Source organism: Sus scrofa, chromosome 1 (assembly GCF_054392235.1).
Source record: "Sus scrofa isolate SSC_HxYL_T2T_F1_AM1 chromosome 1, Sscrofa_HxYL_maternal_Yorkshire_Landrace_v2.0, whole genome shotgun sequence".
Lineage (NCBI taxonomy): Eukaryota > Metazoa > Chordata > Mammalia > Artiodactyla > Suidae > Sus > Sus scrofa.
In genome coordinates this window covers 122,484,279-122,511,082 of record NC_139383.1, presented here as the reverse complement: position 1 = coordinate 122,511,082, position 26,804 = coordinate 122,484,279, and the positions used below count along the sequence as shown (strand labels likewise).

Genomic DNA, 26,804 nt, shown 5'->3' with positions numbered 1-26,804 from the left:
TCCAATTCAATTTCTGGCCTGGGAACTTCCATATGCTACATGTGTGGCCCTAAAAAGACAAAAAAATTAAAAGCTTTCAGTAGAGGCACTCTCAGAATTTATCTGTCCTAAAGTGTCATTTGGAGAATAATTATTGATAATAGTTCCTTCCCAACAAACAGCCAATCTAATAGATAATCAACATAAAATAAACTGTAAAACTTAGATATTGTATAATATAGTGTTGAAACTTGTAAGTATAAACAGATGGGTCAGATCTATTCAGTGGAAAGCTAGTTTTTCTCTTAAGTTATCCTAAGACAAGGTAGATCCTACCTGGGTATTAAAAATGTTAGGTAGTAAGGATGCATGGGTGAGTAAAACATGTCTGTGGTTCTCAAGGAGCTTGAAATGTTTAAGAGATAGGTAAGTAAACAGACAACTACAATTCAGTATATTAAGTGTTAATAATGGTCGTGTTAAGTGCAGGATTCTGTGGAAAATGAATACAGGGGCACCTAACACTAGAGTAAGGTGGGATCATTACTATCCATGATTTGAATCCTCAAGTAGTTGGCGTGGTGCTGAGCATATGGTAAGCATTCAGTATTTGATGACTTGGAACATACCTGATAGAAAAAACAAAAACAAAACAAAACATGAGGAGTTCCCTCTGTGGCACAGTAAGTTAAGCCCACTGCAGTGGCTCAGGTCTCTGGAGGCATGGGTTTACACAGTGGGTTAAAGGATCCAGCATTGCCACAGCTATGATGTAGGTTGCAGTTGCAGCTCAAATAAAATTCCTAGCCCAGGAATTTCCGTATGCTGTGGGTGCAGCCATTAAAAAAACGTAAAACAAACACGAGCCTGGACTTAATTTTTGCTGAAAACACTGTCTTTGAAATACCATATGATATCACTTATATCTGGAATCTAATATACAGCACAAATGAAACTTTCTACAGAAAAGAAACTCACGGAATTGGAGAACAGATTTGTGTTGCCAAGGGCGAGGGGGAGGGAGTGGGATGGACTGGGAATTTGGGGTTAATAGATGGAAACTATTGCATTTGGAATGGATAAGCAATGAGATCCTGCTGTATAGCACTGGGAACTATATCCAGTCACTTGTGATAGAGCATGATGGAGGATAATGTGAGAAAAATAATGTGTGTGTGTGTGTGTGTGTGTGTGTGTGTGTGTGTGTGTGTGTGTGTGAGTGACCAGGTCACTTTGCTGTACAGTAGAAAACTGACAGAACACTATAAATCAACTATAATGGAAAAAATAAAAATCATTAAAAAAAACACTGTCTTTGAACTTTATCCCAAAATGATGTTCTTTTTTCTTTCTTTTCTTTTTCTTTTTTTTTTTTTTTTTTTTTTTGTTCGTTTGTTTGTTTTCTTTTTTTAAGGCTACACCTACAACATATGGAAATTCCTGTCCAGGGGTCAGATCAGAGCTGCAGCTGCCAGCCTACACCGCAGCCCTAGCAATGCCACATCTGAGCCACATCTGCAACCTATACCTCAGCTTGTGGCAACACCGGATCTTTGGCCCACTGAGCAAGGTCAGGGATCAAACCTGCTTCCTCACAGAGACAACATTGGGTCCTTAACTCACCCAGCCACAACAGGAACTTCTTAAAATGTTTTTCTTTATGAACAATTTTCATGTCACTGTAGTAATTTCAGTGGCCTTTTAAATTGATCAGTATCTATAGCTGATCCTTGAATATACCTACTACTAGACAATAAAAAAGAATTTTTATTTTAGGAAGAGCTATGTTCCACAGTGCTAGGCAGAAGTAAATGTTCAAAAATAATAATTACATCATTTTTTTAAACTTCCAGATTTATTAGTAATTTCTCTGCCATCACCACCAAATTATTTAAAGGAATTTCTTATTATTAAGATTGTGTATAAGTGAGAACATGAAATGTATGATTCTTGTGCAGTAATAAACATTATATTAACCAGTGGGAACTCTGAGCAAGTAAATCCTCAGCAAATCTGAAGAAAAAAATGGCTTACAAACCCTATATGGTATATTCAGGACACTTCACATATAACTGGCGTTAGAACTAGTGCATATGAACTGTTAGAGATCAATAATAAGTTCTCTAGTAGTGACTGTAAATACATTAGGAGTTCATTGATTGACTTAATAAATATTAGGCTAAAGCTTTATGATACACCCTACACTAGGCCCAGAGATAGAGAAATTTAAAAATATAGTCCAGAGAACAAGGCAGGAAAACACAATCATTATGCAATGTGATTCAGTGCTACAATAGAAATAAGTACAAAGTATTTTTGGTGTATAAATTAAGAGCAGTTAATGGTGCAGAGAAAGGAAAAATTGGTATGGGTTGGATTAGTTATATACACTTAATTTTGAAAAAACAGGCAATGTGATATTATTTTATTGTGACTATGCCTTATCTGTTATCTGATGTATATTTTTAGGAACTTGATTTTTTTTCTATTTTATAAAATGAGATTATAAACCCCCAAAGTCTATTTATAAGTTATAAATTAGATGAGCATGCCAAGAACTCTTCTTTTTACACTGTAGTATACCAATCATGAACTATATTCAAAGCCATGTGGATATAATTCAGGGAGCAAATAGGATTATATACTCTGTCGACTGTTTATTATATTGTGCACATCTAACTAGTAGGAATAATTTTTATGTTTTAAACAGATTATAAAATTTAAATATTAACTAGTTTTAATCGATTTAACAATTTTTTTTTTCTTATTTCTTATCAAGGGTCTACTGTATTTGTTGGTAACAGACCAGGGGTTTCTCACTGAAGAAAAAGTTGTTTGGGAAAGCCTACACAATGTTGATGGTGATGGAAATTTCTGTGACTCAGAATTTCATCTACGGCCTCCTTCAGATCCTGAAACCGTATACAGAGGTCAACAAGATCAGATAGATCAGGTAAATCTGTTGTTTCATCTTCTTCACATTGTTTAAAATGCTTATTCCTTTCAGATGTGAATTTAGCTACCCAAAAGTTTGAACTAAAGATTTGTCCATTAATATACTTGTGAAATTTTCCTGACACTTCCTAAACTGGTAAGTGATCATTCTATATGTACATTAATTATATACTGGTTCAGAAGGCGAGATTATATTGAACTGTGAAGGTCATGGTAAAGAGTTTAAATTTTAATCTAATTGTAGTAGGGAAGATATGCCAAGTGTTAAACATGGAAATGACATGATCTATCTTACCTTTTTTAAATTGAGGTAACATTAGTTTATAACATTGTTTCGTGTGTGCAATATTATATTTCTACTTCTATAAAAAATATAAAATGCTCATCTTTTTTGTATCGTTCCGATTTAAGTATATGTGCTGCCAAAGCGAGCACTACTTTACCTTTTTAAGAACCTGCTATGTGGAGGATGTATAGGAAGGGCACATGTGTAAAGCAGACTCACAATCCAAGCAAGAGGTGATGACAGTTTAGCCTTGGTGGTAGAGATGAATAGACAAGTACATATTTGAGATCTATCTTGGCTAGTCAAAAAAAAAGTAGAAAAGAGGGACTCTTGAAGATACCATGCACTGGGTAAAGAGTAGGACTCTAATAAGACACAAAAGCCTTAGAGCCCAAAGTAAGGAGGAACGGACAATTTATCATAGGAGCACTACTGAGTAGAATTCTTATTTAGAACTGCGATAGATGAGATTTTTGCCTGCTCTAGGTGAGGAGGCCTGGAGCCACAAGTATGTTTATTACTAGAAGTATAACAGTGATGTGACACTTTCTTCAACTGAGGGGGAAATATGGTTATGTTAAACAGTTGCCACATGTTTTGCTGATAACACTAAGTGCATAGAGACTGTTAATTTAGCCAGTGTTCGTTAAGCACTTGTATTCCTGGCACTATAACTAGGTCCTGGGGACACTAAATCATTCAGTCCTGTCCTCAAGGATTCTGCAGTCTAGTTGGAGAGGCAGGTATTTGACCAACTAATATTTTATATTAAGTTCTATAATGACAATTTGAATAGCAAGTTATAAGTAGACAAAGGAATACTTGATTCCAAAAATGCTAATCTTTCTAGGACTCTTGGCTTTCCTTTGACAGCTATAATTATTGACACACTCACTTTCCTTCAGAAGGTATACAGGGGCATTTTTAAATATTAAGAGAAATGTACAGGATTCTTCTAAATACCTTAGATAAAAAATATTGGTGCAAAGGGAATGAAGTAAAGCAATAGTTTGCCACAGTGTAAGATGATGAGAATACTGAGAATATTGATATTATCTGTAAAGGTATCAAAGAAGGGACTTGGCAAAGAGTGGAGTTTATAGAATTAAGGAGAAAAATTTGAAGGACAAATTCTTTTTTTCTTTTTTTTGCTTTTTAGGGCCACACCCACAGCATATGGAAGTTCCAAGGCTACAGGTCAAATTGCAGCTGCAGCTACCAGCCTACGCCACAGCCACAACAACGCCAGATCCCAACCGCATCTGCGACCTACACCACTGCCCACAGCAATGCTGATCCTTGACCCAGTGAGCCAGGCCAGGTATCAAACCTGCATCCTCATCAATACTAGTAGGGTTTGTTTCTACTATACCACAACAGGAACTCCTGAAAGACAAATTCTTGATGTCAGTAAGATAATCATTATAGATAGTACAAGGTCTTCACAGGCAAAAACCTCTTATATATCTTCTGTGGTTGTTTAAAATTCTCTTACTTTGAGAGTATATCGCTTCATAAAAGTGGATATTAAATGGATGTGCGTATATGTATATAACTGAACACTTTGTTTTATAGAAACGTAAATCAACTATACCTCAATAAAATTATCACTACATTGTAAATCGACTACATTATAAATCAACTATACTTCAATAAAACTTTTAAAAATGAGAGAAGAGAGTGGATAAATTAGATAATGTAACTTTTAACCAAAGAGACATCACTTTCTTTCATAGGAAATAATCTGGGTGTGTGTGTAGGAGGAGGAAGAATGTGATTAAGTAACTGAATATGATTTTATGATGGGCAGCCATGTTGGCTTTAAAAATCATGTTTTGAAAGAATATTTAGTAGGAATACCCATCGTGGTTCAGCAGTTAACAAACCCAACTAGCATCTATGAGGATACGGGTTCAATCCTTGGCCTTGCTCAGTGAGTTAAGGATCCAGCGTTGCTGTGAGCTGTGGTGTAGGTCGCAGACACAGCTCGGATCCAGTGTTGCTGTGGCTGTGGTAAAGGCCAGCAGCTACACCTCTGATTGGAGTCTGGGAATCTCCTTATGCCTCAGGTGTGGCCCTAAAAAGACCAAAAAAAAAAAAAAAAAAAGTAAATAATTTTGCGAAGTTCTTGTAATTTTATTAAAATAAGACTTTTATGACACTAAATGGAAAAGAAAACATTGTGATAGTTTCAGGGGTTGGGAGATGTGTTTGAATTTGTATCTGAATATAGAAAAAATGAAGTGGACTGTATATTGTTAACAATGGTTGCCTCTCTGTAAAGATATTATGGTTATCCTAACTTTCTTATTTATGCTTTTTTTATTTTGTCTCAATTTTCTATGGACATATTTTTTAAAGCTTCCTTAAATGCCTTATATACTGCTTCTAGAAAGTATTTCAAATAAATTTTTAAAATATTTATAATAATGGCAGCATCGCTGAAATGTTTATAACTCCCAAACAGAAATAAATAACTTGTATTTTTGTATTTAAGCTCTTGTGTGTTTTTTAAAAGCCATTCTCAGAGGCTTGCAGATGAAATCTCTATATTTACACATGCAAGTTCTTGGGTAAATCTCATAGCTAAAGATGGTTATAATGTAATTTCTTAGGACTATCTTATGGCATTATCTCTACAACAAGAACAGCAGAGCCAAGAGATCAATTGGGAACAAATACCTGAAGGAATCAGTGATTTGGAACTAGCAAAGAAACTCCAAGAAGAAGAAGATAGACGAGCTTCTCAATATTATCAGGAACAGGAACAAGCAGCAGCTGCTGCTTCTGTTTCTGCTTCTGTTTCTGCTTCTGCTCCTGCTTCTACTTCTGCTTCTGCACAGGCCCAGGTAAAAACTAGTGTTCTGATTCTTAAATACAATGATCACTCTAGCAATAAAAAAAAATTTGTTCTGGGATTAAAACATTTTTAAATTAGATATTGACTCCTCAATTCTGTTAGCATTTTAGCATCCGTGGGTTTTATGACATTGTTCTAAATTCGTGATTATCTTAATATATTTCTCATTTAGTGAAACTTTTTTCTGAGGTTCTGATGGCAAGATTTTTCAAAATTTTTGGAGTTCCTGTCATGGCTCGGGGAAGAGAATCTGACTAGCATCCTTGAGGACACAGGTTTGATCCCTTGCCCCACTTAGTGGGTTAAGGATCTGGCGTTGCCATGAGCTGTGGTGTAGGTCGCAGACACGCGTCAGATCTAGTGTTGCTGTGGCTGTGGCGTAGGCCAGCAGCTACAGCTCCAATTCAACCCCTAGCCTAGGAACCTCCATATGCCATGGGTGCGGCCCTAAAAAGACAAAAAAAAAAAAAGATTTTTCAAAATGTTTAAGTTCTTAGCAGCTTCAAAGACTACAAACCAATGTGAACAAATCTTTTCTATCAGTTAGAAGGCAGTATGAGGTACTATTGGAAAGAATTTCAATTTTAGAGGCAGATAAATATGGATTTTCATTTCCTGCTTCTATCTCCCCTTACTAGTTGCAACATAGTTTTCTACCTCTCTTAACCTCCTTTTTCCTGTTTGTAAAACGGAAGACAATACTTAACTCTTAGGTATGTGGTTAAAAACAAGTACTATTAGGATTTAATCCAATGTCTAATGTGCTAAGTATTTAATAAAGGTTAGTACCTTTCCACTTCTCACTTTTCCCCATTAAATGTTTTAAGCACTGAAAATGTGACTAAGGAGTTTGTTTGTTAAATCTCATTTCATTAAATGAAAAAAAAAAAATTCCTTCTCTTTTATGTTTAACTGTACCATGATTGAAGTGTTCCTTTCATCTGGGTATATAAGAAAGCATGACGCCCTTTACGGTCTGATGAAACTTTAAATCTATATTTAAAATCTCCATTAAAATAGGTATAACAGTTCTATTTCTAGTTATAATGACTATACCAAGCTTAAAAGTTAAAACCTACTGTGTTATGATTAGCTTTTCACTAAAAAAGTCTTCTCCTTTCAGAATATACTTATTTTACACTCTCAGTTGTCAGAATTCCCCCCCCCCTTTTAAAATCTGTTCGTTATAGTATTTAATGAAATCTTGGAAAATCATTGTAGTTTGCCAAAAGGTGTCACTTTCTTTAGCATTTCCTAAAATTTAGCATAAATATTTCTTGAATTTGAGTTTTCAGTCAAATTGTTTGAAATTTGATTTACTTAGAATAATGGATATGTTAATTATATCTATCCTGAATGGTAGAGACAGTTACTCAGATACTGTGTAACATAACAATTCTCTACAGCAATAGCCTTTTTCCATTAATAACTGCTTTCACTATTGTGGATTTTGTTTCTAGATAACTATGCCTAAGAAAAGTTGAGATAATTTAGAAAAGTTGAGGTAATTTCTTCCTGTTCATTTTTCTTGAAGCAGAGCCAACCAGCACAAGCCTCTCCATCAAGTGGCAGACAATCTGGGAATAGTGAACGTAAACGAAAGGAACCTCGAGAAAAAGATAAAGAGAAAGAAAAGGAAAAAAATAGCTGTGTAATTTTGTAACAAATATTGGATTCTGTTGGAACCATCTATATGTCTTCAGAAACAAAACCACAGGAGGAAAGGAAGAAAAATTGATAAATACCGTCTGTGCCTGATTTCCTAATGGATTTTGTTCATGTTTTTCAGGGGAAAGGTTGTTACTTAGTTACAATCAGACTTTTTCCAAGTCACACAGTACATTCTTTATGAGTTGGAGTTTTATGTTACAAGTTGGAAATGCTGTGTGTTGTCATTAATGAAAAATAATGCACTTGTAGCCAAATAAGCAAATCACAGCAAATTTTGTGTCATAGTGACATTCATAACTCATATCAGTTAGTAAGCTATTTTATCTTCTGTTCTAACAATGAATAGAGGTATTGATTTTGTCTGATTCCTTCCTCTAAATATTAGCACAATAGTTTCTGAAATTAATTTTTCAATGTTAAAGTATGATCTCATACATGAGAAACCAGAGGTTTAATATAGAGATTTAAAAAGAAAAAAAAAAGAGAGAGAGAGAGACAAAGATAACAAGAATATAAATAACCCTCAGTTGTATATTGGACTAGTTCAGCCCTTGAACAGCTTTACCTTTAGGAATGTAAATTTTAGATATATCTTGAGAACTGATTATGGAGCTTGGATTTAATTTAGATAGAAACAATAAAGATTTGTATTTCTTTTCCATTAGCAAAAAAATACATAACACTAATACTCATATCTTATCAAAATTAGATCTTAATGACTTTGTAGTATTGTAAAATTTTGAGGAATTTTGAAATCTTTAATCTAGGTTACTTGGACCACTTATTACTATTTATTGACAATGTGATGAGTGAGTATAAGGAGGAAACAAACCACAGTGGATGCTGGGCCTTGTAAATATGGAGATGTAGAAAAGGAGATTGTCTACCTTTTTCTAGAATTACCTTGAACCTTAAAATTTAAATCATGTTTATTTTCTAGAAAATTAAGTATACTTATTAATACCAACAAAAAAGCACATTTCTGAAAGGATATTAGAGATAATCTCTGAGTCTAGTGGAAAAGCATTTTAAAAATTTCTTTGAGGATAGATAAAAATTTGAAGGAATTTATGTAAAAAAACAATCAGATTTTTTTTAACTTATGAGAACCAAATAAACCTATAACATCATGTAGTGTTTATAGGATTCAGAAAGAATATTTATTGAACTTTATTATGAGGCAACACATATTTTCCTGTATTTCTGTCATTTGGAAAACTACCCTTAATAGGCCTTTTTATATGCTTTATATTTAAAAGTTTGTTTTAGTCATTTTTTGATAAGACTGTTGCTGCTGCAAGTAGTTATGTGATTACATTCTAAGCCTCAGTAAATTTGTTTATTCAAGAGAATCTTTATCTAACCTGAGCATCCAGGTCTGGGATGACAAAAGACTAAAAAAAAAAAAAAAAAATGTTGTCTCGATTTCTTAAGCTATGTCCTTAACATTCTCCATGTTATATAACTCCAAGACCAGTGATAGGATAAATCTATATGTAAAAAGTAAAAGTCTTATTTATGGAAGAAATTATTCTAAGAGAAATATTCAGGGTCAAGCTGTATCTTTTATGTCCTCCTCTATTACATGTCTGTTTATGTTATATCATTTGTTATTCCTTTAAATTTTGTATGATAGCATGATAAGTCATCAGAGAACCTTTTTGGGGTATAAATCCTTCATATAAAATATTTGGTACTCACCAAATATTATCAGTACTCTTGATAATAACCCAGAATATGCATATGTTGCTAAAGTAATCAAATGTACTACAGAATTCTCTATTGGCTCAAACAAGTTGACCTTAGTCCAAGTTTATTCTTGAAATCACTCTATTGGTTGAGGCAAGAAACTCAAACCTCAGGGTTTGTTTTCCCCAGAACAGATAATAGCGATAGTACACTATATTTTATCAAGAAAAAACAATAAATCTTGAGAAATTTTTAAAACCATATTTGAAACATTTTTTCATAATTATATACTTATCTATTTATTGCCCTTGAAAAATATGTGTAGAGGTTATTTTTCTGTTAGTTGTTACTGCTTTCTTAATTTGTTCCAAAGATAACACTGCCATTCTGCATTCCCATTAGAAGAGACAAAACTCAAAACCAGCAATGCTACTATCAGATAAGTAGATATCAATGTATACTTATAAGAAATAACTAAGAAATGTAATGTGTTTGTTAATTCAGCCTTTTTCTATGTAATATTTCCAAGTCAGACTTTCTTACATTCCTAGAATTCAGTTTGATATACCAAGCGTAATAATGATAAAATGTTTGCTTTGAATACTGTGGGGGAAAAATTAAATGTTCAATTCTATTTTTTAAAAAATCTCAGAGATACTGGTTTCCCATCCTTGAAGGTTATAAAGAATTTAGAGCTATTATGTCTTTATTTTCTTATATTTGTTCAAGGCAACAAATTACATATTCAGATATTTCTTTGTTGGTTTGAGTACATTGAAATTTGATAGTGGTATATTAAAGCCTTTCCTTCCCAGTATTTTTTAATGCTTGAAAATTATTAAATGTACACTGCTAGCAGAAATTAGTTCTTAAACCATTTTTTAAGATTTATAGGCTAGATTAGGGGCACATTTACATCAACCAGTCACTATTAGAGCTAGCAAAAGAGGCAGATGAATGAATGGATATGGTCATTGCACCTTCTTGTACTTTCAAAGCCTATTCCTTAAAGTTAGTAACCAGTCTGCTGATTACTATAATATGGAAAATTATAATTAATAATACAAAAATTTTCTTAATGTCTAATACTATTGAATTGATAATGCTGTGATTTATAATAGGTTATCAATACTTAAAAATACATCTGTGTCTGTGTGTGTGTGTGTGTGTGTGTGTGTGTGTGTGTGTGTGTGTGTGTGTTTCCCAAGCACAGATCCATGACTTCTATTAGGTTTTCAAAGAAATCTGGCAACTCTCCCTCAAATTTAAGAATCGCCATTCTAGGAACACATACACCCAGCTATTTGAGGCAGCTAAAATTGGCATTGGCTGCTTCCTATAGCATGATGGTTCAATGTGTATAGGTAAAGTAACGCATAAATGTTTCAAGGTTTAAAGTTGGTAATTGAATGACACATAGATTTAAGTATATAATTAAGCTCTGGGGTTTTTTGTCTCACATTTCTATTTATTATTTGACTATTTATCCCATATTATATTTTGAATTCTTCCTGAGACTTCTTGATCTTATCTTAATTAAGCAAGTTACTATCAGAGATTAGTTAACTGAATACAACATTAACCATTTTTTACTTTCACAAAACCTTAACATTTTGTTTTCAATGAATCACCAACTCTGTTCACTAAGAGACAGAGATCTGGAGAGGAAAGAGGACTAGAAGTCAAATAGATATTTAAGGAAAGAATTATATTAATGTTGGCATATAAATCAGGTATTTGTAAAATCCTGCTGGAGAGAAATATCAAGGCAAGAATTTCTAGAACTGTCCTAAATCTCATTTATTTAAAAAAAAAATTTTTTTAGAGCAAAAAGCAAATCGATTGCATTTCACTTAACTTTCCTATTCAGTGTAGTTATTTAAAAACATGTGGTGCAGTGGGTTAAGGATGCAGCCTTGTCACTGCAGTGGCTCAGGTCACTGCTGTGGCGCTAGTTCTGTTCCTGGCCCAGGAACATCCACATGCCCCAGGTACAGCCTAAATAAATAAATAAATAAATAAAAATATGATGGAAAGCCTATCGCTTTTACCTATCACAGACTGCTTGGGCATAAACTTAAACTATGATAGTAAATTTATCAATATTTGATAAAAAGATGGAGGCATTAAAGATGATATATTACCTGTATTTTAATGAATAAGAAATATGAAATTCTTAATCATTTTGTCTAAAAACCTGGCTTTTATCTTGCCATGGGCAAACTTTCTGTGCCTCAATTTACTCTTAAATATCCAAAGGATTCTCATTGTTAGTGCTTTACATTTTGAATAAAGGGCATAGTATATAAGCACAGACTATTACTGAAATAATCATTAAATATTACACATCTTTGAACTTAAATGTGTAGGTTTTTTCCCCAATGACAATATTTCTAAAGCCAGTTATTTTTTAATGCTTTCAAAGTTTATAAAATTATTCTCTTTGAGTATGGCATCATTTCTTCCCAAATTGTATTTTACAATTGCTCTTGTGTTCTGTGGGCAAGAGGATCAAAACCAAGAGTGTTTTGGGAGAATAAAAGCATTAAAAATGATTTTTTTTCAGTGTCTTTCATATACCTAAATACTTAGATTTTCTTTGCCTCTTCCTTCATGGAACAAAGTACAATGGTATCAGGTTACTGATATGTAAACTTTCTTGCATGGGTGGAATTCATTTACATCTCTTAAGTACTGTCCTTTTTAGGGCTGTTTAAATTATTTGTTTTTTAAGTGTTAAAATGTCATTTGATAATGCACAGTTAAGTTTCTTTTTGAACGTGATTGGAAATGGTGAAAGAATCATTGGAATCAGAGTTCTTAGGTCCTCTGGTAATTGTCTTTTTTTTTTTTTTTTTTTTTTTTTTACTGATGTCCAACACTTCTAAAGCTATTGAAAAAACATGAAAAAAATGTGGTCACTCTTTTTGAGTGACACTTTAAAAGAAACTAAAATTATAATCAAAGGGTTCTTGAACAAAATATATTGCAAAATAGAGATAATGGAGTCTGAGGGACAAATTGCAGGATCCTGGTAAGTTTAACTTATTTTGAAGATTTATCTAAATCTTAACACATGCATGTTCGCTTACTTAATCCCATTGTTTCTCCCTTTTGAAATTAGAGTTCAATAAATCATGATGGGTATATGTATATTTACATGAAGGATTCCCCTTTCTGATATCACTTTTCTGATTTCAAAAAAGTTTAACTTAAACAGGGTAAAAGTCTTCAACTATTGCCTCAAGTTTAGCTTCATCCTGTTGAACCAAGAAAGGGTGAGGTTTAGATTTGTCTGCCTATGATAGCTAATTTTTAGGGCATGGTACTATCCCAGATAAGGTGTTGAAATACCTGGGCAGAAACATAAAGCCTAGCTTTAAACCACAGTAGACTTAAAGAACAAGAAGTTGCATTATTATCTACTTCATCTGATATTAATTCTAAGAAAGAATTCTTTCAAACTACTTAAGAATTTGTCACCATTAACTTTAAAAACTGTATACCTATGCTTACTGTAATAGCCTACCTTGAAGGGCAGAGGTTCCTCCTATATTAGAAGGTGGATAAAGAAAAATTCTTCTGAAAATGATCCTGGCTTATTTGGCTCTAGTAGTTACAACTTTAAATAGAAATTCAGGAAACTGAAGTGCCCATTTAAATTCCTAAATCAGTGACCTGTCCAAATGAGCATTATAAATAAGATAACTTGCAGAACAGTTCTAACCAATTAACTGCATTTTAAGACTAAGATTAGCAATTAATCTGTCCTGTGTATCTCTCAGTTTTGTCAGTTTTTGTTATACCGTACTTGTATGAAATAATTTTTTCCCAGGTATAGAAGATATCCTAGAGCATTACAGATTTTTAAAGACGAGGACTTGAAAAGCTTCCAGTGGTTTCTGTTTAAAGGATATCTTTCTCAATAAAATCACAACTATTGTTTTCACAGATCCAAACATCACAAGTAGGACAATATGATCGGAGATTGATGTATGATTGCTACCCAACAATCAGCAAAAGGGATAATCACGACTTGTGAAACTTCAGAGGTACCCTGAAAGTCATTTCCTAAAGTTAGTGCATGTGAGTCTTCTTCCTTGAATTGTGAAGAATCAATTGGATTGGGGAATAGCATATTTTGGGGAATAGCAAGTGAAGTGGTATGATGATGGCAGAGAAAGTGATCTTGAAATGTAACAAGAAACAAGTTTTCTTTCTCCACTTTACTGCCCTGCTATTTGGGTCAAGAGGTTGCTATGATAGATCTCCTTGTGCCAGGCCAAGATTGGCCAACTGAAATAGAGTTCTCAAAGAGCTGAAATATATAAATTGTGTATGAGTGCCTATTTTTTTCCTCCTTCTTTCCTTTACTATCTTAATACCCTTTCTACTTCTGAAATAATTCATCTGTTTTGCTCTATGACCAGCTTTAATTTCAGTTTAAGAATAACAGCAACCCTAGAAAGTGATAGAAAAGAGCATTGAGATACATTTTTTTAATAAAGACACTAAAAGCAATCTAGCATAGGGTTGAACTGAATTTCCATCAAAGAAAGTTATTGTTTTATAGGCTAATTATGCTAAAACTATTTGATTCTAAAAACCATGTCTTCAGTTTCAAAAGCTTCACTTTTGAAACTCCTTAAAAGGGATACTCCTTAAAAAGGCATATTAACATAGATGGGAAAATACAAAATATTTCTGAAAGAATTATTCAGTATTATTCAATATTTAATTTTATGTTTGTTATTGTACCACAAGGATAGCATCATTCTTGGATTAAAATGTTGGATTTTTTTTTTGTTAACATACTTAAAACTGTAACCAGTGGTAACACTCTTAGTATTTTTTATTATAGATTATATTTTATTTCAATAAAATTTGATATTTAGACCAAAAAGTCTTTCTGCTATGTATATTCATCTCATTAAGCTGCTTCTTACAAATTTAAGATGAGTGGGGAAAATAAGGAATTAACATTGATTCACATTTAACTAGGATTAACTCTTAGCATACTTGGACCAATTCTTGATAAAGACAGTGTTTTTCCCTCAACAGACAGTGAACAAAGAAACAACTCTAAATCATACAGTAGTTTTAACTACTAATGGTAGAGTTCTTATATCTGATACTTCTCTTGGAAGAAAGTTAGAGGGACCTGAGAAGGTAACATTTTCTCTTTACACCAAGCTAATTCTAATATAAAGTTTTGCCTAACAGTTTTTGTCAGCCAATGTCTGGCATTGCTCTGTGAAAGCTTTCTTAGACTCCCCAGGCTTCTAAGCAGAATTAATCACTCTACATAGTGTTTTGCAGACTTCTCCTCATTATTGTGCCTAAGCTCTAGACTATGAGCATTTTAAGAACAGAGATCATGTTTTATTTATCTTGATTTTCTTGACACATTACATGATAATTGGCACTTTAAACAAAACTTCATATCTACATCTGCATAGAGGAATTTTTTCAAATACCTATATGATGTGGTAAGTTATTGCTTGCCTTCTCTTTAAATAAGAAAAGTAAGCTGAGTTATTAAATTGGTTTTCCCCTTTAGCATAAGTTATGTAGGTAGAAGGAACCAAAATCCTAACCCCTTCCCTCCTGTCCCCACACTCCACTGATTTTCCCTAGGTATCATCATGCTGCATTCTCCTAGAACCAATGGAAGAAAGCTTGGGTAAGAGCAGCCTCAACAAAAGTGAAGTAAGCAGCATTGTTCTTTTGCCATTTCATGTCCTTTTTATAGGGTCTCTCCTCATTTTATATTATCATATGACGTATGCACTTTATTAATTTGTTGGAGCTGAGATTTGAAGCCAAGCAATCTGACTCCAAAATCAGTGCTCACAAGTACATCTACAAGGGGACAGATCAGTTTAGGCCATGTGTGTGTTCAAATTCTGACTCTTGACTTTGTAAGTCACATCTGTTTCAAACCCTACAGAAATCTTCAAAATCAGGCCTATTAGCATCCTTTGTACTCACTAGCCTTGGAGCAAGTTAATTCTGCACAGCCTCTTTTCTAATCTCTAAAAGTGAATAATTTCTCCTTTTTAAAATTGCTATAAAGATTAAAGATAATATACTGACAGTGTCATACATAATAAAACAGCTGATAGATTATAAGAGATTGTGGACAACAGACTAGGATATACCAAACTAAGAACTTTAAATGAGAATATTGATTGAGATTAGGAAGGCCCCTTAAACCTTATAAAAATAAACATTTTTCAATTCTCTCCAATTATAAGGCTGATCCTACCATTAGAGCTGAGATCAACCTGGACTCAGAATGGCCCAGAGTGAAAAACATGGAACAAACAAAACTTTAGAACACATAGATAATATAATCATAAATTCCAGGTAAGATTCTGGAAATGGTGGCATATTCTCCTTGGACTATTTCATTTATTAAGGAAAACTCAGGAAACTAGACTTAAAAAGAAAGACCAGATTTGGATCGTCAATGACCTAGATTTAAAGCTGTGGCATTAAATTTTAAAATTAAGTGCAGTAGACATCAAGAGCAGGGAGTTCCCATCGTGGCTCAGTGGTAACGAACCTGACTAGTATCCATGAGGATTCGGGTTCGATCCAGGGCCTCACTCAGTGGGTTAAGGATCCACCATTGTTATGAGCTGTGGTATAGGCTGGTAGTTCTATCTCTGATTTGACACCTAGCCTGGGAAAATCCATATGCCATGGGTGCGCCCCTAAAAAGCAAAAAAAAAAAAAAGTCAAGAACATAGGACCGAAAAAATCAGCCAGAGTAAAGTCAGCTGCTTCAACAATGTCAAAGTCTTAGGGGGAGGAAAAATAATTATCCCTCTAAGTTCTTGGCTGGGTTCCTATACAGAAGGCAAATTAATAAGAGAAAAATTTTAAATAAGTTTAAATGAGAGATAAGGGAAAAATTATAATTCACAGATGTAGCTTAGAATTCTGGCTTAAGTACATTTCAGCTAAAGACAAGGGAAAGTGTGTGTGGGAGACTAGTTATGCAAAAGTAACCATGAAAAGTATAGTAAGAAGAACAAGGTTTGGGGTTCTTGCCATGGTACAATGGATTAAGATACTGACTGCTCAGGTTGCTGCAGAGGCAAGGGTTCAATCCTCAGCCTAGCACAGTGGGTTGAAAATGATCCAGTGTTTAAAAGGATCACATTGCTGCAGCTGTGGCTAGGATTCAATCTCTGGCCTGGGAACATCCATATGCTGTGGGTACATCCATAAAATAAAATAAAATTAAAAAAAAAAAAAAAAAAAGAGGAGCAAGGTTTCTTATACAGATTCAAGTCTTTAAATTGCTGGAGTTCCCGTCGTGGCGCAGTGGTTAACGAATCTGACTAGGAACCATGAGGTTGCGGGTTCGGTCCCTGCCCTTGCTCAGTGGGTTAACGATCCGGCGTTGCCATGAGCTGTGGTGTAGGTTGCAGATGCGGCTCGGATCCAGCGTTGCTGTGGCTCTGGCGTAGGCCAGTGGCTACAGCTCCGATTCAACCCCTAGCCTGGGAACCTCCACATGCCGCCGGAGCGGCCCAAAGAAATAGCAAAAAGACAAAAAATAAATAAATAAATTGCTGCCTTCTCCTTTTCACTATTGAATATGTTAGCTGTGGATTTTTACATGTGGCCTTTATTATGTTGAGGTGGTTTTCCTCTGTGTCCAATTTTTTTGGAGCTTTTTAAATCATAAGTGGACATTGAATTTTATCAAAAGCTTTTTCTGCATCTATTGGCATGATCATATGGTTTTTATACCTCCATTTATTAATGTGATGTATCAAACTGATTGACTTGCAAATAATGAAGAATGCTTACATCCCTGGGATAAATCATGATATATGATCCTTTAATGAATTGTTGGAATCAGTTTGCTAGTATTTTGTTGAGGACTTTGCATTTTATGTTTATCAGTGATAGTGGCCTGTATGTGGTATTCCTTTCTGTGGTATTTTTGTCTGATTTTGCTATCAAGGTGATGGTGGCCTGATAGAATTGAGTTCAAAAGCATTCCTACCTCTGAAATTCTTTGGAATAGTTTAAGAAGTATAGGTGTTAGCTTGTCTGTAAATGTTTGATAGAATTTGCCTGTGAAGCTGTCTACTCCTGCACTTTTGTTGGGAGTTTTTCCTTTTTTTTTGTAGGGCTACACAGGTGGCTTATGGAGGTTCCCAGGCTAGGGGTTGAATTGGAGCTGCAGCTGTCGGCTTACACCACAGCCACAGCCACAGCAACATGGGATCTGAGCAGGATCTGCAACCTACACCACAGCTCATGGCAATGCTAGATCCCCAACGCACTGAACAAGGCCAGGGACCTAATCCGCATCCTCATGGATACTAGTCAGGTTCCTTACCACTGAGCCACAACAGGAATGGGAGTTTTTAAATCACAAATTCAGTTTCATTGTTTGCAATTGCTATGTTCATATCTTCAATTTCTTTCTTGTTCAGTCTTGGGAGATTGTACCTTTCTAAGAAATTGTCTATTTCTTCTAAGTTGTTGATCCTATTGGCTTATTGTTGCTTATGGTCCTATGTATTTTTGTAATGTCAGGTTTAACTTCTTTTTCATTTCTAATTGTATTGATTTGGGCTCTCTCACTTTTTTTTCTTGTGTCTGGCTAAAGTTTTATTGATTTTGTTTATCTTTTGAAAGAACCAGCTTTTAGTTTTGTTGATCTCGTCTACTGTTTTTTAGTCATTATTTCTACTCCAATCTTTGTAATGTCTTTTCTTCTATTAATTTTGGATTTTGTTTGTTCTTCCTTATCTAGTTGCTTAGGTGTAAGGTTAGATTTAGGTGTAAGGTTTGCTTGAGATTTTTTTTATTGATTCTGGAGGTAAGCTTGTATTGCTGTAAACTTTCCTTTTAGAACTGCTTTTGCTTTGTCCCATAGGTTTTTGATAATCGTGGTTTCATTTTCATTTCTCCCTAGGTGTTTTTTTTATTTCCTCTTTGATCTTTACAGTGACCCATTAGTTTTTTACTAGCATATTGTTTAGCCTCCATGTGTTTGTGTTTTTCACAATTATTGTAGTTGATTTTTAATATCACAATGTTGTAGTCAGAAAAGGTACTTAATAAAATTTCAATTTTCATAAATTTACTAAGGCTTGCTTTGTGGCCTAGCATGGGACATATCCTTGAGAATAATCCATGTGCACTTTGACAAGAATGTGTATCCTGGTGATTTTGGATGACATGCTCTATAAATATCAGTTAAGTCTATCTGGTGTAATGCATTATTTAAGGTCTTTGTTTCTTTATTGCTTTTCTGTGTAGATGATCTGTCCATTGATGATAAAGTCCCCCACTATTGTTGTGTTACTGCCTATCTCTCCTTTTATGTCTGTTAACATTTGCCTTTATATTGAGGTTTTCTTATGTTGGGTGCATACACATTTATACTTGTTCTATCTTTTTCTTGGACCAATTCATTGATCATGATGTAGTGTACTTCTTTGTCTCTTGTAATAGTCCCTATTTTAAAGTCTATTTTGTCTGTTATGAATACTGCTACTCCAGCTTTATTTTTATTTCCATTTACATGGAATACCTTCTTATATCTCCCCACTTTTAGTCTGTATATATCTCTAGAACTGAAGTGGGTCTCTTGTAGCCGAAAAGCTGAAAGCATGCCTCTAAGATCAGGAACAAGACAAGGCAGTCCACTCTCATCATTTTTATTCGATATAGATGTGGAAGTCATAGCCACAGCAATTAGAAAGAAAAAGAAATAAAAGGACTCCAAATTGGAAAAGAAGTAAAATTGTCACTGTTTGCAGATGACATGATACTATACATAGAAAATCCTAAAGACACTACCATAAAACTATTAGAGCTCATCAAGGAATGTGGTAAAGTTTCAGGATATGAAATTAATACACAGAAATCTCTTACATGCCTATGTACTAACAATGAAAGGTCAGAAAGAGAAATTAAGGAAAAATCCCATTTACACTGCATCAAAAAGAATAAAACACTTAGGAATAAACCTAGCTAAGGAGGAAAAAGACTTGTACCCCGAACACTAAAATAGAATGACAAAAGAAATTGAAGACCAGACAAAAAAAAAAAAAAAAAATGGAAATATATACTGTGTTCTTGCATTAGAAAAATCAATATTGTCAAAATGACTCTAGGGAGGCAGATCAAGATGGCAGAGGAGTAAGACATCACACTCACCTTCTCCCGCAGACACATCAAAAAAACTCATCTACATGTAAAACGACTCACACAGAGCATCTATTGAATGCTGGCAGAAGAACTTAAACCTCCAAAAAGGGCAAGACACTCTTGACATAACTGGGGAGAACAAAAGAAAAAAAGAGAAAAGGAATCAGGATGGGACTAGCATTCCTGAGAGGGAGCTGTGAAGGAGAAAAGGAATTCACATCCTAGGAAGCCACCTAACCGACATGGAGATCAGCCAAGATGGAGGACCTCAAAGTTGCTGAGAAAAGTGCAGCAGCTGGACTGAGGAGGGCAAAGTAGAGTGAGAGCCACACAGATCATCTGCACCACCACCCCAGACACCACAGCCTGAGATGCTTGGGCCAGGGCTGGGCATTGAGACTTAGGCTCCAGAGGTCAGTCCTGGGGAAGAGGACTAGGGTTGGCTGTGTGGGGACAGCCTAAGGGGCTAAGGAGCACTGTGCCATGGGCAGGGGAGTGGTGTGCTGTGGGCTTGGGAGTGGAATGCCACGGCAGAGGGAACACGGGAGAAGGTCCGGGCCTGCAGGAGAAGCAAGGTGCCATTGTTGGGGAGGGCGAGAGGAGGAGGGGCGGACTGCCATAGGAACCTCCTTGTTCACACGTGCACATGCGAGGACTCTCAGAGGGCAGAGTGCCTCTGGTGCAGGCTATGGGTAGCGAGAAGCCACTTGCTCAGGCTACGGTAGAGTGGGTGCTTCTTGTACAGGCTACGGGTGGCCAGGTACCTCTTGTGTGGGCTAAAGGCAGTGGGGAGCCAAGTTCATTGGGGTGCCTCTAGTGTGATCTATAGGCAGCTGAGACTGACTATGGCAGTTGTCTGGGAGGCCAGAGGGAGGCATGGCTTGCCATCACTGGGGGCTTGTGAGTGGGCTCCACCTGTGGTCCCAGTCACCTCAGGGTTGGCAAAAAAAAAAAAAAAAAAAAAGAGGGCATTCCAACCAAGTACCCCCTGGGAACACACTCTCCTTGCAGCTGCCACTGCCAAATGCTCTGAGCAGCACCCAGATGCTTGATCACCTGTCCCTTCCCAAGACCCTACAACTAGGAGCAGCTAGTGCAACACCTCCTACATGGGCTAAGTGGGATGGGGTGCTTCTTGGGTGGTCTGCAGGTGGCTGGGGCAAACCACCACAGTTATCTCTGACTCCAGAGGTGGGCACAGCCCACCACCACTGGAGATGCCTGAACAAAAACCACTGGCAGCCCAAACCACCTCAGAGGGCACCACAGAGGACGATGCGACAGAACACCACCTGTTGTTGCTCTCACTCAGCTGGGAGCACACCTGCCCTGCTGCTACCACTGCCAAATGCTTTGGGCAGTGCCCAGACTCTTGGTCACTGCCTCTTCCCAGAAACCTACAACTAAGAGCAGCTGGTGCACCTTCTGTGGGGGCTAAGCAGGATGAGTTGCTTCTTGCACAGTCTACAGGTGGCAGGGGCAAACCACCACAGTTATCTCTGACTCCAGAGTTGGGCATGGCCCACCACCACTAGGGGCACGTGAACAGGCACCACTCGCAGACCCAGTTACCTCAGAGGCACCACAGAGGAGAGCACTGTGACTGAATACCACCTATTGTTGCTCTCACATTCTTGGGAGCACAAACATGCTGCTGCTGCCACTGCCAAATGCTCTGGGCAGTGCCAACACACTTGATCTGTGTCACTTCCCAGGATCCTGCAACTAGGAGCAGCCTGTGCAGAACCTCCTGTGTGGGCTAAGTGAAATGGGGTGCTTCTTACGTGGTCTGCAGGTGGTGGGGGCAAACCACGATATTTATGACTCACTCCAAGGTGGGCGTGGCCTGCTACCACTAGGGGCTCCTAAACAGGCACCACTTGCGGCTCCAGTCACCTCAGAGGAAGGTACTGCAATTGCACACTACCTGTTATTGCTCTCACACACCTGAGAACTCACACACCTTGCTGCTGCCACTGCCAAATGCTTTGGGCACCTTGTAAATCTGCCTAAGGCTCATTACCACTTCCCAGGACCTTGCAACTAGGAGTACCTGTGCCACCTTCCTGCAGGCTCTTGCTACTGTTAAGAGCTCAGCAACCAGGAACTGACTACTAGCCCTACCCATTGCCTCCTTCTCCCTAGAAACACACTCAGCACCCTGGGGATAACAGCCTGCTCACACCAAAGGAAAAGACAGCAAATATTCAAATTCCCAGGCCTAAAATAAATAGTAACCCCCCCCCCCAAATACAAAGGGGTGCTCTTGCATAGAAGGAGCCCTTCAAGACTACAGTTTGGCTTCCCTAAACTCATAGAAATAGAAAAACATAAGCAAGATGAATAAGCTCAGAAACCACTCCTAGTCAAAGGAACAGAATTCACATGAAGCAGCAAACAATAAAATAGAACTCTGCAATCTGACAGACATATAGTTCAAAAGGGAGAAAATACTCAAGGAATTAAGGCTGAATATCAAGAGCAGATATGAACAGTAATGCAGATTCCTTTACAAAGGAACTGGAAAATAGGAGGAACATAGAAAAATTAGAAAATTTATTTGCAGAGACACAAACTGAGCTAAAGGCACTAAAGAGCAGAATGAATAATGTAGAGGAACGAATTAGTGACTTGGAAGATAGAATAATGGAAATCACCCAATCAGGATAGCACACAGAAAACCAAATGAAAAAAACATGAAAGCAATCTAAGAGATCTATGGGATAATATAAAGCAGGACAATCTATACATAATAGGAATACCAGAAGGAGAAAACAAAGAAAAGGGGATTGAAAATATATTTGAAGTAATTATGTCTGAAAAGCTTCCAAATCTAAAGGACACTGCTATCAAGATACAGGAAGGGGTTAACATACTTAAAAAACACAGCAACCACAAATCAAAACCAAACATTACATGCACAAAAACTAAAAAGAAAAGTACTCAAGCATAAAGCAAATGGAAATCATCCAACCGAAAAGAGAAAGGAAGAAAGAAGAAACAGAATCAACTAGAAAACAAGGTTTAAAATGGCAATAAATACACATCTACCCATAATTATCTTAAATGTCAATGGACTGAATGCTCCAATCAAAAGACATGGAGAGGCAGATTGGAAAAAAAAAAAAAAAAAAAAAAGCAAAAACCTACAATCCGCTGTCTACAAGAGACTCACCTCAGGGCAAAGGACACATATAGATTGAAAGTGAGGGGATGGGAAAAGATATTTCATGACAATGGACAAGACAGGAAAGCAGGAGTTGCAATACTCATATCAGATAAAATAGACTTTAAAATGAAGGCCATAAAGAAAGACAAAAAAAGGACACTATTTAATGGTAAAAGGATCCAGTCAAGAAGAGGATATTACAATCGTCAATATATATGCCCCTAATACGGGAGCACCCAGATACCTACAACAAATACTAACAGACATGAAAGGAGAAACTGATGGGAAAACAATCATAGTAGGAGACTTTAACACCCCACTCACGTCAATGGACAGATCCTCTAGACAGAAAATCAATAAGGCAACAGGGATCCTAGATGACACAACGGAAAAGTTACACTTAATTGACATTTTCAGGTCATTACATCCCCAAAAATGAGAATATACATTCTTAAGTTCCCATGTAACATTCTTAAGGATTGCTCACATACTGGGTGGGGCACAAAGCAAACCTCAACAAATTTAAGAGTATAGAAATTATTTTAAGTATCTTCTCTGACCACATGGCATGAAAGGAGAAATCAACCACAGGAAAAGAAATGAGAAAAAACTAACTACATGGAGACTAAACAACATGCTACTAAAAAACCAATGGGTCAATGAGGAGATCAAGAAGAAAATTTTAAAAAACCTTGAGACAAATAATAAGACACAACCACTCAGTATCTATGGGAGGCTGCAAAAGCAGTGCTCAGAGGGAAATTCATACCAATACAGGCCTCCCTCAAAAAAGAAAAATCTCAAATCGACAACTTAACCTATCACCTAAATGAATTAGAAAAAGAAGAACAAACAAAACCTAAAGTCAGCAGAAGGAAGGAAATCATAAAGATCAAAGAGGAAAACAATAAAACAGAGATTCAAAAAACAATAGAAAAAAATCAATAACACCAAGAGCTGGTTCTCTCAAAAGGTAAACAAAATGGACAAACCTGTGGCCAGACTCACCAAGAAGAGGGGAGAAAAAACCCAAATAAACAAAATAAATGAAAAAGGAGAAATCACAACGGATACGGCAGAAATACAAAAAAAAAAAAAAAAAACATAAGAAAATACCATAAACAGTTGTATGCCAACAAATCTGACAACCTAGAAGAAATGTCAACGTTCTAGAGACTTACAGCCTGTCAAAACTGAATCAAGAAGAAAGAGACCAACTGAACAGACCAATCGCTAAAATGAAACTGAATATGTAATAAAAACTCTCCCTACAAATAAAACTCCAGGACCAGATAAAGATGGTTTCACAGGAGAATTCCATCAAACGTACAAAGAGGAAATTATACCCATCCTTCTTAAACTTTTTCAAAAGATTGAAGAAGGAACCACCCCAGAGACGTTCTATGATGTCACCATCACCCTAATACCAAAACCAAAGACACCAACAAAAAAGAAAACTATAGGCCAATATCTCTGGTGAATATAGATGCAGAGGTAACAAAGTCCAACATCCACTCATGATAAAAACTCTTACTTTTAACATAATAAAAGCCATTTATGACAAACCCACAGCAAATACTATACTCAATAGAGAAAAGCTGAAAGCCTTCCAACTAAAATCTAGAACACAGCAAGGATGCCTACTCTCACTACTGTTATTCAACATAGTATTGGAAGTCCTAGCCACAGCAATCTGACAAACAAAAGAAATAAAAGGTATCCAAACTAGAAGAGAAGAGGTAAAACTGTCACTGTATACAGATGACATGATACTATATATAGAAAACCGTAAGGGCTCACCCAAAAACTCCTTGAAGTGATCTACAAGTTCATTAGAGTAGCAGGATATAAGATTAACATTCAGAAATCAGTCACATTTCTGTATACTAACAATGAAATATTAGAAAAGGAATACAAACATATAATACCTTTTAAAATTGCACCACAAAAAATCAAATACCTGGGAACACACCTGACCAAGGAGGTGAAAGACTCATATGCCGAGAACTATAAAACATTAATCAAGGAAATTAAAGAGGATTCAAAGAAATGGAACTATATTCCATGCTCCTGGGATGGAAAAATTAATATTGTAAAAATGGCCATACTACCCAAAGCAGTCAATAGATTCAAGGCAATCCCTATCAAATTACTCTATGACATTCTTCACAGAACTAGAACAAATAACCCAAAAATTTATATGGAACCACAAAAGACCCAGAATTGCCAAAGCAACCCTGAAGACCATAAACCAAGCAGGAGGTATAACTCTCCCACACTTCAGGGAATATCACAAAGCCACAGTCATCAAGACAGTGTGGTAGTGGTACCAAAACAGACATACAGACCAATGGAACAGAACAGAGAACTCAGAAATAAACCCAGACACCTACGGTCAATTAATCTTCAACAAAGGAGGCAGGAATATAAAATGGGAAAAAAGACAATCTTTTCAGCAAGGGCTGCTGGGAAAACTGGACAGCTGCATGTAAATCAATGAAACTGGAACACACCCTCACACCATGCACAAAAATAAACTCAAAATGGCTGAAAGACTTACATGTAAGACAAGACACCATCAAACTCCTGGAAGAGAACATAAGCAAAACATTCTCTGACATCAACCTTACAAATATTTTCTCAGTCAGTCGCCCAAAGCAACAGAAATCAAAGCAGAAATAAACAATGGGACCTAATCAAACTGGCAAGCTTTTGCACAGCAGGGGAAAACATGAAAAAAACAAAAAGACAATGTATAGAATGAGAGAAAATAGTTTCAAATGATGCAACGGACAAGAGCTTAATCTCTAAAATATACAAACAACTTATACAACTCAACAGCAAAAAAAGCCAATAACCCAATAGAAAAATGGGCAAAAGACCTGAATAGACATTTCTCCAAAGAAGATATACAGATGGCCAACAAGCACAAGAAAAAATTTTCTCAACATCCCTGATTTTTAGAGAAATGCAAATCAAAACTACCATGAGGTACCATCTCACACCAGTCAGAATGGCCATCATTAATAAGTCCACAAATAACAAATGCTGGAGAGGGTGTGGGAAAAAAGGAATGCTCTTGCACTGTTGGTGGGAATGTAAATTGGTCCAGCCACTATGGAGAACAGTATGGAGGTACCTTAGAAAACTACACATAGGACTCCCATATGACCCAGCAATCCCACTCTTGGGCATATATCTGGACAAAACTTTAAAAAGACACATGCACCTGTATGTTCATTGCAGCACTATTTACAATAACAAAAAAATTTTTTTAAGATTTTTATTTTTTTCCATTATAACTGGTTTACCATGTTCTGTCAATTTACTACTGTACAGCAAGGGGACCCAGTCACATATACATATATACATTCTTTTTTCTCACATTATTATGCTCCATCGTAAGTGACTAGATATAGTTCTGTGTTATACAGCAGGATCTCATTGCTCATCCATTCCAAATGCAATAGTTTGCATCTATTAACCCCAAATTCCTAGTCCATCCCACTCCCTCCCCCTCCCCCTTGACAACCACAAGCCTGTTCTCCATGCAAAATTTGTTTTAATTTGTGTAGAAACACAAAAGAGTCCAAATAGCCAAAACAATCCTGAGAAACAGAAATACAGATGGAGGTATCAGGCTCCCTGACTTCAGACTATTATACAAAGCTACAGTCATCAAAACAGGATGGTATTAGCACAGAAACAGAGGTATAGATCATTGAGATAGAATAGAAAGCCCAGAGATAAAACTGTACACCTATGGTCAATTAAATCTATGACAAAAGAGGCAAGAATATTCAATGGAGGAAAGACAGTATCTTCAATAAGTTGTGCTAGGAGATGGGACAGCTAATGCAAAAGAATAAAATTAGAACACTCCCTAGCACCACAGAAAAAAACAAAATGGATTAACACGTAAATGTAAAACTGGATACTATAAAACACCTAGAGCAAAACCTAGGGAGAATCCTCTTTGACATAAATTTCAGCAATATTTTTTTGGA

The 26,804-nt window shown here is 36.1% G+C and overlaps 1 protein-coding gene across 8 annotated transcripts in view; it reads left to right on the top strand.

The window, feature by feature from the left end:
• The window catches only part of MINDY2 (MINDY lysine 48 deubiquitinase 2), an 87,477-nt gene extending 73,134 nt beyond the window's left edge, over positions 1 to 14,343 (top strand). For 2 of the 8 annotated variants that reach the window (XM_084968576.1, XM_021094552.2), the window contains 3 exons: positions 2,759 to 2,932; positions 5,836 to 6,069; positions 7,618 to 14,343. In XM_084968576.1, coding sequence (XP_084824702.1) covers positions 2,759 to 2,932; positions 5,836 to 6,069; positions 7,618 to 7,743 — 534 coding nt within the window. In that variant the 3' untranslated portion in view covers positions 7,744 to 14,343. Of the gene's footprint in view, positions 1 to 2,758; positions 2,933 to 5,835; positions 6,070 to 7,614 lie in introns of all 8 variants that reach the window. The other 6 variants (XM_084968568.1, XM_021094542.2, XR_014810433.1 and 3 more) reach the window with 5 other exon arrangements.
• The last annotated feature ends 12,461 nt before the right edge of the window (positions 14,344 to 26,804 follow it).